Source organism: Aquarana catesbeiana, linkage group LG07 (genome assembly GCF_042186555.1).
Source record: "Aquarana catesbeiana isolate 2022-GZ linkage group LG07, ASM4218655v1, whole genome shotgun sequence".
Taxonomy (NCBI): Eukaryota; Metazoa; Chordata; class Amphibia; order Anura; family Ranidae; genus Aquarana; species Aquarana catesbeiana.
The window spans coordinates 93,080,176-93,093,566 of record NC_133330.1 but is presented as its reverse complement, the minus strand read 5'-3'; the positions used below and the strand labels follow the sequence as shown (position 1 = coordinate 93,093,566).

At 41.8% G+C, this 13,391-nt stretch overlaps 1 protein-coding gene across 5 annotated transcripts in view; it reads left to right on the top strand.

Annotated features, from left to right (window-relative positions):
• Window positions 1-13,391, top strand: part of CSF2RB (colony stimulating factor 2 receptor subunit beta) — a 94,104-nt gene that overhangs the window by 41,857 nt on the left and 38,856 nt on the right. For all 5 annotated transcript variants that reach the window (XM_073592495.1, XM_073592491.1, XM_073592490.1 and 2 more), the window contains one exon: window positions 3,691-3,862. In XM_073592495.1, coding sequence (XP_073448596.1) covers window positions 3,691-3,862 — 172 coding nt within the window. The remainder of the gene's footprint in view (window positions 1-3,690; window positions 3,863-13,391) is intronic.

The following is a 13,391-nucleotide window of genomic DNA, read 5'->3' as shown; positions in this document are numbered from 1 at the left end:
AATATGGTAATAAAGCAGGACGTCTCTTGGCATATTTGACCAAACCTGACCATACCCCCATTTCTATACCACGAATCCTGACTACTCAAGGTACGATCAGTGACAACCCAAGAGACATCCTAGACTCCTTTCTAAACTTTTACAGAAAATTGTACACTTCCAGGGTTGACTATGATGATTCCCAGTTGTCTGATTATCTGGCTGACATATCCCTTCCCTCCCTGTCAGATGAGGGACGGGACATGTTGGAGGAGCCTATCACAGTAGAGGAGATTGCAGCAGCTATCTCCCAAATGCCTGCACATAAAACCCCTGGACCTGATGGTTTCCCGACTGAATGGTATGCTAAGTTCAAGGACCTCCTATCCCCCTTCCTTCTCCGAACCTATAACAAAGCCCTAGAGGCTGGGATCCTTCCTCCATCAATGCAGGAAGCTTTGATAGTTCTTCTGCTGAAGCCCCGAAAGGACCCACTTCACTGTGAATCGTATCGTCCAATCTCGCTTATAAACGTAGACGTTAAGATTCTGGCCAAAATATTAGCAAATCGTTTAAATACTGTGGTCACATCCTTGGTTAACAGCGACCAGGGTGGATTTATCCCTGGCAGGTCTACCAGAATGAACATACGCAGACTGTTCCATAACTTGCAATATCCACATGACTGCCCTCCTACAGGCGTCATCGTGTCCTTAGACACCTGTAAAGCATTTGACAGTGTGGAATGGCCGTACCTTTTTCAGGTGTTGCAGAAGTATGGTTTTGGTCCCCGAGTGATAGAATGGATAAAAATTCTGTACACCTCCCCAACGGCTAGGATAAGGGTTAATTCATTTATTACTGACTCCTTCCCAATTACTAGGGGCACTCGACAGGGGTGCCCATTGTCACCCCTGTTGTTTGCCCTGGCTATGGAGCCGCTTGCAGTTCGCATTCGCTCCTCCCCTATAATTAAAGGCCTCCCAATTGCAAATATAGAGGAGCGCATTTCTCTTTACGCAGATGATACACTGGTATACCTGGCAGATGCTGATGAGTCTTTGGGGGCGTTACTGGAGGAGGTCAACACCTTTGGGGACTACTCTGGATTCCGAGTTAACTGGGATAAGTCCAGTCTTTTCCCTTTGGATGTAAATGACCCCCCTCGGGTGCACCCGGACTCTAAGCTTCAGGTGGTGTCTTCTTTTAGATATCTTGGGGTGTTGGTTCAGGTTCCCTTATCTTTATATGCTACTAATAATCTTGACCCTTTGCTGACCCGCCTCCAGGAACAAACTAAACAATGGATGGATTTACCGTTAGACCTCATGGGGAGGGCCAATATACTTAAAATGATTTATTTACCTAGACTGCTCTATATTCTCTCTAACTCCCCATGTAAAATATCCAAAGCTACTTTCAAACGTATAGATGTGATGTGTACTTCTTTCCTGTGGAGGGGCGGATCCCCCAAAGTGGCACTGGAGACCTTGATATTGCCAGCTCATCTGGCAGGTCTGGCATTCCCTAACTTTTTCCTTTACTACATGGCATCTCAACTGGTGCATATACATGACTGGATGAACCCGGATCCAACTAATGCCTGTACAGCCACAGAGGGGGCTATCGCATCCTCCCATGAAACCTTACATAATATAATATATAGAGGCCAGGTCCCAGACCGTCCTGGAACCTCTCTACTCTCTATCTCCCTTTCACTGTTTAAATACATTACCACAAAAATATCGAAACATTCTTGGTTGAAATCCCCTAATAACCCCTTGTGGTTTAATCCCAATCTGCAAGAACTATACTCTTTTCCAGATGCCAATCGCTGGTATTCAAAGGGAGTTAAATATCTATGTCACTTATATACTACGCAGGGCTTTAAAACTTTCTCTCAGTTGAGTACAGACTTTGATCTACCAAAATCTCATTTATTTTATTATTATCAACTTAGACATGCCATACATACCCAATTTGGTACCCTAGATGATATTACTGATCTACCTCCACTGGAAAAACTACTTAGGCAACCAGAACCCTCTAAATTAGTTTCCACCTACTACGCAGCCTTAGTGACAGACTCTAACCCTAGGTTTCACAGAGCACAGGAGAAGTGGGAGACATTGGATATTGAGATGGTAAAAGACGATTGGACAGAATTTAGTGACACATATAAAACCTCTGTCATTTCCTCCCGAGACCGTATCATACAAGTTAAAATTTTTCATCAAACCCACCTCACTCCGGCCAGACTGCATAAAATGGGTCTCTTGCCATCAGCTGTCTGTTTCCGAGGCTGTGGCCAGGAGGCAGACTTTTTACGTTGCTTCTGGTCATGCCCGATAGTTAGTGACTTCTGGAAAGAAGTGGGTGCCTTTATTTCGACTGTACTGGACCTCCCTAATATAATTCACCCTAAGAACTGCTTGTTGGGAGTATTTGGAGATTTACATATACCATCACATGCCAAGAGACTGCTCCGTATTCTTTATTTTTATGTTAAAAAATCTATTCTACTGTCCTGGAAAGGTGCACAGACCTCTTTGAAGTCCCTCTGGTTAAAACTCATCAATGACTCTATTCCATTATACAAATTAACCTTTGAAATTCGTAAAAGAAATAAAACCTTTCAAAAAATTTGGGGGAAATGGTTGGATAGTCCACTAACTCTTTCCAAAAATTGAATACAATTGATCATTGATGGGCCGTGCCGCAGGGACCCCCAATACCAGGTCCATTAATATGGTTATGCTGTGTAAAAATGCATATATCTGACTGTCGCAATTACTAATTTCTCAACTCTCTTGAAACGAAATGACATGCCTACTACGACTTGTGTGATCTACCTACTAATTGAATATGGCTTGTGTATACTGAATGGATCAGATATCCAGGTGTGTTTTGTTTTTGTTTTTAATTTTATTTTATTTGTGACTGTTTTGTGTTTGTTGGTCTGTGTTGAACCTAAAACCAATAAAAATATCTTTAAAAAAAAAACATAAGTAATAAAGATAAACAAAAAATAATAATATTTCTAATATTTATAAAAAAAGTATAAATTTATTTAAGACAAAATATAATCATTTAAAATGGTCCTATGGAGGGAAATATACAATACATAATATCAGATCTCTGAAGAGGAACTAGACACTTGGACTCATGTCCACCCATACAGGAGGACCATAGATCTTGTCCTATGACAGTTCAACCTCGACATGTTTCGCGGTGTGACCGCTTCTTCAGGAGTATATTTCAGAGGATAATGCGTGTAAACATCTCTACAAAAAACAAATAATAAATGATCAGGTTGAAGAACAAACAACATGTATGTATAGCATGTTCTGCCATGTATGTATACATCAGTTCTGCCATAGAAATTGGCCAGTTCAAAATCCAGCTATCAAATTAGGTAGTAGATAACATATAATACCCAAGACATAGGCATTCTCATGTATGTTGGATAATAGGAGCTTACCAATGCAATGCAGGTAAGTGTTTGATGCTTACCTGCATTGTACCATCCAGAAAAAATCCAGACATCCTAGGTTTGTTTGTTTTTTTATGATCCTCTGGCAGAAAAAAGCTGGGCTGCTCAGAAAAATGGACTGTTCCACAAAATACAGAGCAGGCAAAACAAATGAATAAAGTACAGAAGGTTTCCAAGGAAATGTAACTCTTCATTAAACATTGCTTGTTTTTCAACAGATGATAAAGCCATTATTCAAAATTTAAAATGTGAATATGATGGATTTGAGATGAGGTGTAGTTGGGAGATGAGAAGAGAACTGATAAGCACTGTGTCCTTTACTTTGTACTACACTGAAACCCCTACAGATTGCGATAATGTCTCTTCAAGCAGTAGTGCATCTCCTGATGGGTAAGCTTTCTCCATTTTTGGGTTCATATTCAACATTTCCATGCATTTTTCCATTTTTTTTCCTACCAAAGGCTATATTACAGCCATGACTCTGTTAAAGGAAACACATATATTTTAATATATTTTCTTTGCTTGTATGCAGTAAACAATATTAATATTTTCAGACAGTTAGATGCATCAGTTATGCCGCGTACACACGGGCGGAATGTCCGACAGAAAAAGTCAGACAGGAGCTTTTCATCGTATATTCCGATCGTGTGTGGGCCTCAACTGACTTTTTACGTCGAAAATTCTGACGGACCTAGGAATGGAAAAGGTTCTAAATATTTGCGACTGAACCAATTCCTATCGGGAAAACCGCTCGTCTGTATGCTGTACCAACGTACCAAAAACGACGCATGCTCTGAAGCAAGTACGAGGCAGAAGCTATTGGCTACTGGCTATTGAACTTCCATTTCTAGTCCCGTCGTACGTGTTGTACGTCACCGCGATCTTGACGGTCGGACTTGGTGTGATCGTGTGTATGCAAGACCGTTTTAGCGGAATTCCGTCAGAACTCTGTTGGAAAAACCTTCAGAGTTTATTCCAGCGGGAAAACCGGTCGTGTGTACAGGGCATTAGATGCAGTTACCTCTTACAGTGTTTTATAGTTCTGTCTGTCATAAGTAAAATGTTCTACTTTAAAGTAGCTGTTTAATAAGCCAAATGAGGGACATATTACCCCCTTCCTCTACTTGTAACAATCTGCCAGAAAGAGTCCAGAAAGTGCTGGACTTTCTGCTAGAAAGCACAGCAAGCATTTCAAACAGTTTTGTATGTGTAATAAACAAATCTAATAAACCAGTCTTTCTAAAACCTTTAAACATGGAGAAACCCTTAAATTAACTTAAAGGTCTCAGGAAACCGCTACTTATATTTACTATATCTATAGTGACAAGACATTATCGGGAATGGCAAGTTAAGATATACAGTAAGTGGATATAAGAATGAGTAAAAGTATTAGGAATGTGGCATAATTAGGGTATTTGACACCCAGGGTTGCTCTCTATACAACAAAATTATTTTAGTAAGAATGAAATGAAACAAATAATAATGTTCATAAATGAAACTCAGACCGTGAGAATTGTAGTGTTACCTTACATTGGTGGCTGTGAAAAAATGCCCGCTTTTTGCTCGTGGTCAGTGTACAGACCCTTACTTTGGTGGTCACTGGAGAAGGACCACCAAGGAAAGGTTGATTATTGGTGGAGAAGGGTCCCATTACACTGTTGGTCAGTTGGAAGAACACTGCTTACACTGCTGGTTATTGGAAAAAATGCCCCCTTACAGATTGCTGAAGAGATCATTGATGTCAGTTGCAAGTTATCTGAGGGTCATTATTTGCTCATTACTCAAAGAACCTCCCTAATGGAACCCTGGGTTTTCATGGGACCCTGGTTGAGAAGAACTGTAATAATCCCTGAAATAAATGTTTATTTTTGAAGTATATATTTATACAAATGTAGCACCCTCTAGTGTGTGCTACGAGTAGTGGCAGTGAAGGAAAGCGTAGTGCTTAAAGAGGAGTTCCACCCAGGGGGGCCGTCAAAAAAAAAAAAATTAAAAGTCAGCAGCTACAAATACTGCAGCTGCTGACTTTTAATTGGACACTTACCTGTCCCAGGGTCCAGCGATGCGGGTGGATCGAAGCCCCGCTCGTCCCCCCCCTTCGCTCGTCGGCGCCGGCATTTCAACTGTGGGCGCCAGGCTGTGGCTTCACAGCCTGGCACCCACTGCGCTGTGATTGGCCGCTCAATCACCTGGGACCTGTAATGGGTCCCAGATGATTGACAGGAGGGAGGGAGCAGAGCGGAGCCCTTCCTGTGCCTGGGGGGAAGTGATGTCACCAGCCCAGGCAGAGGAACAGGAAGACTACGAGGGACCACCTAGCAACAGGCATTTAGAGGTAAGTAAAAAAAAAAATATCCAAATGTTTTTTTGTTTTTTTTTAAAGAATTTTTCCAGGTATTTTTGTTTTTTGGGTGGAACCCCACTTTAAGTCTTCATTCTTACCTGTGCCAGTCAGGAGGACTGGGGAAGCAAGCAGCCAGGTGGGCTGGTATCTTCTGCAGCAGTAGAACTGGGCTCAGGATCTACAGTAAAAGGCAGAAGGAGATGCTGTTCACTTCACATTGTGCCATTTAACCCACAAAGGGACAGATGCTTTCAAACTGTAATGGACACTTGCTGAATTAACATTAAAAGAAAAGTATGGGTTTTTTTTTTTCTTCAATCATACTTACCTAGGTGGATGCAGCATCACTCTGATGCTGCATCTGTCCCCCGCCGGCTCTAACACTGAGAACCGAGCGTTCTAACACCGCTGATCGCTCGGATCTCAGAGGTCCCTGGGCAGAGAGTTGGTGACTGTCAATCCCTGGCTCTCTGCTCTTCCCCCCACAGTCACTGGAGTGCTGGGCTGTGGATGGGGCAGAAGCAGCTGGCTCAGGCTCTCAGTGGCTTACTGAGAGGCTGAGCTGGGTGCTGGTCCAGGCATTTGGGAGGATCCTGACTTCAATGTCTCGCTCTTGCCCGAGCCTGGTCCATCTCTGTGACGTCAGCCTGCTGTCTGCTGAAAAAGGGTCACAGAAGTGAAGAATGGACTGCGCTCCTGTGATTCACAAGAGAAGTACAGCCAAATTAGCTTTGACTGTACTTCTCCTGAAAAGACTGCTAGTTCCTCTCTGGAGTGATCAGCAGGAGCAGCACATGCGAACCAAGTTTGTGCAGGAGGAAGGAAGAAGAGGATTTTCAGTGTACATAGTGAGTGTCCCCTCTGTTAATAGTTCTGAACATTTTCAAAGTTGGGCATCCCCTAAATTCCCTACCCCAGCCAAGTTATCAACTCCCAATAAAACAACAATAAACAAGCCAAGGACTGTTTTCTGTGTTGAAATGCATGAAGGAAATGCTGTGTGCCTGGCCATGTACCAGTGGGGAATCCTGATCCAGCAGCTCCTCCGTGGGGTGTACTACATAAACAATTAAATGTTGTAAAAAAGCAAATTTATAAAAGCTCTCGACAATAGCAAATTAACCATAAACTACTAAACACTTCCCTTAAAATATCAGCACAACTGTAATGCCCCGTACACACGGTCGGATTTTCCGATGGAAAAGGGGTGATAGGACCTTGTTGTCGGAAATTCCGACCGTGTGTAGGCTCCATCACACATTTTCCATCGGATTTTCCGACACACAAAGTTTGAGAGCAGGCTATAAAATTTTCCGACAACAAAATCCGTTGTCGGAATTTCCGATCGTGTGTACACAAATCCGACGCACAAAGTGCCACGCATGCTCAGAATAAATAAAGAGATGAAAGCTATTGGCTACTGCCCCGTTTATAGTCCCGATGTATGTGTTTTACGTCACCACGTTCAGAACGATCGGATTTTCTGACAACTTTGTTTGACCGTGTGTATGCAAGACAAGTTTGAGCCAACATCCATCGGAAAAAATCCTAGGATTTTGTTGTCGGAATGTCCGATCAATGTCCGACCGTGTGTACGGGGCATAAGAATCTGCCCCAGGAGGCATCTAATAAGATATGCAATGATGAATTTTTAAGGACTTGTATGAAAGGGTTCTGAATATGGAATCAAATTAGTTCCATTGCTAAGTGCTCATGTGTATTAAGCAATTTGTCTCTATACACATTTTTTTAGACTTGACTTTCATCAGATATATGTGCTGTGTCCTGCCTGTTAAAGATGAAGTAAACCCTGATGGGTTTTACTTCCTCTTTGTTTCTCTGCAAAGGTAAAGCATAATGGGCTACTAGGCATCGCCTAGTAGCCCATTATGTGTCACTTACCTGAAACCGAAGCCTGCGATATCCCTGCTGGCTGGAAGCATCCATCTTCAGCCCTCTTCCTTCCAGGGCGGCGAACTCCAGCTCTGTGACTGCCCGGAGTCGCGTGACGTCACTCCCGCACAAGCGTGCAGGAGCCGCCAGTCACAGCATGACCCCAGCTTGAAACGGCAGAGTGTGCCCTTTCTAAAGTGCGCAAGCATCATACGGGGAATAGTAGATATTTCCAGCACCTACAGGTAAGCCTTTATATAGGCTTACCTGTAGCGGAAAGTGGTTGTACAGGGTGTACAACTACTTTAACCCTTTCATGACTAAGCCTAGTTTTGAAATTTGGTGTTTACAAGTTAAAATCCGTATTTTTTGCTAGAAAATTACTTAGAGTTCCCAAACATTATATATATTTTTTTAGCAGAGAATCTAGAGAATAAAATGGCGATTGTTGCAATATTTTTTATCACACGGTATTTGTGCAGTGGTGTTTTAAACGCAAATTTTTGGAAAAGGGACACTTTCATTAATTTTAAAAAATCCAAACAGTAAAGTTACCCCAATTTTTTTGTATAATGTGAAAGATGATGTTACGCCAAGTAAATAGATACCAAACATGTCACCCTTTATAATTGCACGCACTCGTGGAATGGCGACAAACTACGGTACCTATGAATTTCCATAGGCGACGCTTTAAAATTTTTTTACAGTTACCAGGTTTGAGTTACAGAGGAGGTCTAGGGCTAGAATTATTGCTCTCGCTCTGGCGATCGCGGCGATACCTCACATGTGTGGTTTGAACACCGTTTACATATGCGGGCGCGACTTCCGTATGCGTTTTCTTCGCTGCGCGAGCTCGCGGGGACAGGGGCACTTTAAAAAAAAATTTTTTTTTAATTTATTTTATTTATTTTTTTACTTTATAAATTGTGTTTTAAAAAATTTTTTTTTTTTTTTTACTTTTATTGCTGTCACAAGGAATGTAAACATCACTTGTGACAGTAATAGGTGGTGACAGGTACTCTTTATGGAGGGATCGGGGGTCTAAAAGAAAAACGGCGATTCTGAATACTGAGTATTTTTTTAAATTCGGCGCCATCGGCAACCGAGTAAACGGGAAGTGACGTCATGACGTCGCTTCCGCGTTTACAACGAGAAGGCTGGAACGAAGCCGCTCACAGCTTCGTTCCAGCCCGCCCCCAGCCCCCGAAGGTACCCGATTGGACACCGGGCCTCCCGATCGCACGGGAGGCCCGGTAACAGCGGCAGGAGGGGGGGGATGTCCCCTCCCGCTCCTCCGGTATAACAACCGAGCGGCTTTTAGCCGCATCAGTTGTAATACACGGGTAGCCGACCGCCCGCTGTAAGCAACGGTACCGGGATGATGCCTGCAGCTGCGGGCATCATCCCGGTATAACCCCAGAAAGCCGAGTACGCATATCTGCGTACGGTCGGCGGGAAGGGGATAAAGCTTGTGTATTCAAGTCCCATTAGGGATTTTCTAGGCATTAACCAAGGAGCTAGCTCTGGGAAGGCTCAGTTAAAAGTTATGGTCCAATAAAGGCCTTTAGTACATGAAATATGTATTTAAGACAACAGGGCCATAGATACGTTTTTGTTCTGGGTGGGGGGGTTCAGCAGCAGGTACTAAGCCTTTTAAATAAAACTTAAAAGCCTTTTAAATAAAATAAATTGCGCCAAAATTATAAAGACTGGAAAAAGGAAAGACGGCATGTGTTGCCCCTAGTAAGCAATTACATCCTTAATTGTATTTTATCAGGTCCTTTAGAAAATCAAACCTGAGTTCAGTTTTTTCCTTCTACCGGTTTTTATGATGCTGTTGGCTCCTGTCCAGTATTAGTGTGCAAACTGAATAGGTGCAAAGTGAGTGTGCTGCCTACCTACAAGGAGATGGTGCCCTTTGCACCTCCTCAGTAAGGTTGGCTATTATGGTGCAAAGTGAACCATGTTGTCAGACAGAGCAATCACTGACTTTTTTAACTTTTAGGCCCCATTCACACTAGCGCGTTTTTTGATGCATTTTGCATTTTGCAGAAATGCACGGGAATTTTTTAACATGGGTTCCTATGGAACATGTTCACATCAATGCTTTTTTGTATCTCAGCGTTTTTGGAAAGGGTCGGGGACTTTTTTTCATGCAAAAAGCAGCGTTTTGCATGTAATGGTTTTCAATGGACAAGCATCAAAAACGCAAGTGCTGCGTTTTTGCAGCGTTTTTGATGCGTTTTTGATGCGTTTTTGGTGCGTTTTTGCCGTTTTTTTTTTTTTGTAATTTTTTTTTAAGACTGTAAAAAAAAATGAAAAATAAAAAAAAAAAAAAAAACGCAAAACGCAAATCGCGGCAAAAACGCCGCAAAAACGCGGCAAAAACGCGGCTCAAAAACGCGGCAAGCATGAAAAAAAAACCTCCAAAAACGCTCAAAAGCAACATGCATAGGTGTGAATCGAGCCTTACAGATTAAAAAAAAAAGGGGGAATGCACTGCCTACCACAGGATGGCGCTCTGTAATCTCCAACCTTACTGGGCAGGTACAAAGGGCACCAAAGGCAACACACTCACTGTGTTCACATTAGCTTAATTTTCAATTAATCACAGAATAAAAAAAAAAACAGTTTACTAAAAAATTACCAGCCTTGAATACACAGACTTTTCTTTAGGCTAGGTTCACATCTAGAAGGCACACCTTCCTGCACTGGCAAAGGAAAAACACACTACTGCCTAGGAGATATGTGGAGGTAAACTAAAATGCAGGAAACCCTCAATCCATGCACTTTTCATGCACCTCATTCAAATCGCACCCCCGTTGCAATCTGCAGTGGGTGTCAGTGCTATCTTGACGACACCCCAAGCAAAGGTTGCAAAACACAGTATGTTTGCCTGTACCAGATCGCATTCACAAAACAACCATGCGAACCGGTTGCAGTGCGGTTCCAAAATTGGTGCATGCATGACTTTAGTGCGATTTGAGCCCATTTAAAATGATTGCAATCAACACAGTAAGCCTAGTTTCACACTATAGTTTGCATGTGAATCGCACAGGAACTGCACCGCATTCCTGTGCAATTCCTGTGCAATTCAAATGCGATTCTGTGTGGTGTGATTTGAGCCCATTTTGAATGGGCTGAATCGAACCACATCACACCAAAGAAGTGCAGGCACCTTTTTTTGAAAACCAACCATGCAATCTGGTTCAGACAAATAATGCATTTGCGACCTTCTTTTGGGGATTTTTAACTTTGAATTGACACCTGCAGTAGATCAAAAACACAGTGTGATTGCAATACGGTGCAGGAAACGCACTGGGATCACAGCGTTTCCTGTATTACATATGCCACTGAGGGCAGCAGAAAGTCCAGCCTGGCTCTAGCATTGGCAGACATGTTGTGGTGCCAACTGCTGAATCAGTAAGCTGTGAGCACCACAACAAGCTTGCCAGTGCCAAGCTGGACTGTCTGTAACACAAGCAATAGAAAACTAAGCTTAGCCTCAGCCAACTGTCAGTAACCCAAGCAATGGAAAATTTAGCCCAGCCAGTCTCAATCACATACTTTGCCAGTTGCCACATAGAATCACAGACAGTCTCTCACTGACTCACGGTTACCTGGTATGAACAGCAGAATGCCTTTTACATTTCTTTTACATTTTTAATGACTCTTAACTAACTTTTTTTTAAATATCCAAAGCCTACATTTTGTCTCATAAATGTGTTAAAGTATTTTGTTTATTGAGGAAACTTTTAGTTAATATACAGTAGCTGGCCTGCAACAAACACATTTAACTTCCTCATCCACCCCCAAATATTTTGATATGCATTTTCCCCACATATTTTAAGCTAATGTAGCAACTAAACAACAAGGGGTCTTTATAAGGTTCCATAAAACTTCTCCTTTTCATTGTAAAAAATGCTAGTCACTGAACGGACCGTTCTCATTGACTACTGTACATTCCCAACATGAACCCCAGTCCCTTCTTATAACATAACTGCTCACAATTGGCATGCCACCAGGATGGTAACCCTCCTACTTTTGGGTAACTCAAATTTAATTTGAAATGCTAAACTGGATAAATATCCCTCAGATTCTTCATATCCTTCCACTGACTCCGCTGTTTACTTGTACTTTAGCCCAATATGATTTGGTGGATATTTGGCATGAACCTACCCCCCTTACCAAGGACTTATGCACACTGATCGCCTCTCTACAACTCAGTGTCATGTATTGATTATGCCTTTACCTTGCTGATCTGACATATGGTATAAAGTATGTTGGACCCGACAAAAAATGTATGTTAAAGGGAATAAACCTAATATAATGTTAACTAATAGACTTAGAACCTTTTCTCTGATAAATTCTCCCATAATGCTTAAGACCAGACTGTATGCATGGGCAATCCCCTTTTAATACGCAAGTAGTTTAATCACCATCTCTCAGTCCTATGTTCTACCTCCCCTAGTTCTATTACCAAATTTTTGCAGTGATTATTCCTTCCCCAGATTTCTGCTTTTTGTAGTTGTTAATAAAAGCAGATATTGCAGTTTCTGAAATATCACAGACCAAGAACCTCCAAACTAATAAAACGCCCAGAGACAGACAGATTTTCTGCTCTTTTTGCAAAAAGATGTCCATCATAGTAGCCCTTCATTTGGCACAAATCTTCAATCAAATTAAAAAAAAGTTTCTTCTATGCTTACTGGAAATATAATTATGATCCCTAAGCAAAGCAAAGACTCCCACAGCTGGACTAACTACCAGTCAATATTATTATTCAATATTTCTATTCTGCAGGCCTTATTCCTTTCTTACCTAATTGATTAAGAAAGACTAACTGAGATTTGTCCCTAGGCCACTGACAGAGAATAGCACTTGCAAGATATTATTATTATTATCTAACCATATTGCTCATTCACGCTTGAAAGAGATGTTGTTACTTTCATTGGACAAAATTTCCAAAGCTTTTGATACCTCCTGGTCCCATTTAGAAGCAGTATTTCACCACTTGGGCTTTGGTTCCCAATTCATGACATGGATTGCTGCACCATTATAGTATTCCTCAAGCCAAACTCAGATATTATGGATTTGAATCCTCATTGTTCCCTATATGGAGAGGAACTTGAACCCCTGGCAGAAGTGAAACATGCTGACATCAGGGGCATTGAAACTGTTGGGGTCAACCACAAGCTCATGCTATTTGAGGACAACATACTATTGTCCCTTATTAGTCCATATATCGCCCTCCCCTTCCCTCAAATCTCATTTAACTAGATGAATTTGCTGCCCATTTTGGACTGCATTTACTGTAAATCCAACTAAGTCAGACAATTGCAGCTTTACAATACTTCTACTTATTTCAATTGTCAAGTACTTTGCCTTAAGAATCCCTCTACCAAGCCAATTTTAAATCCCTTTTTAGACAGTTGAACTCCCTACTGAAATTTTGCAACATTTCCCTATATCGTGGTTCAGTAGGGTTCACACGGTCAGGATGAATTATTTTCCCAAATTGTTGTATGCTTTCAGGTTCCTTCTGGTCCCTATCCCTGCTCACATATTTCAGATACCACAACTCAATCTTTTGCAGTTTATTTGGGGCTCTTTTAAGTCTAGAGGTAATAAACACATTATGTGTGCCCAGAAACCTGCGGGAGATCTGGCAGTACCTAATAT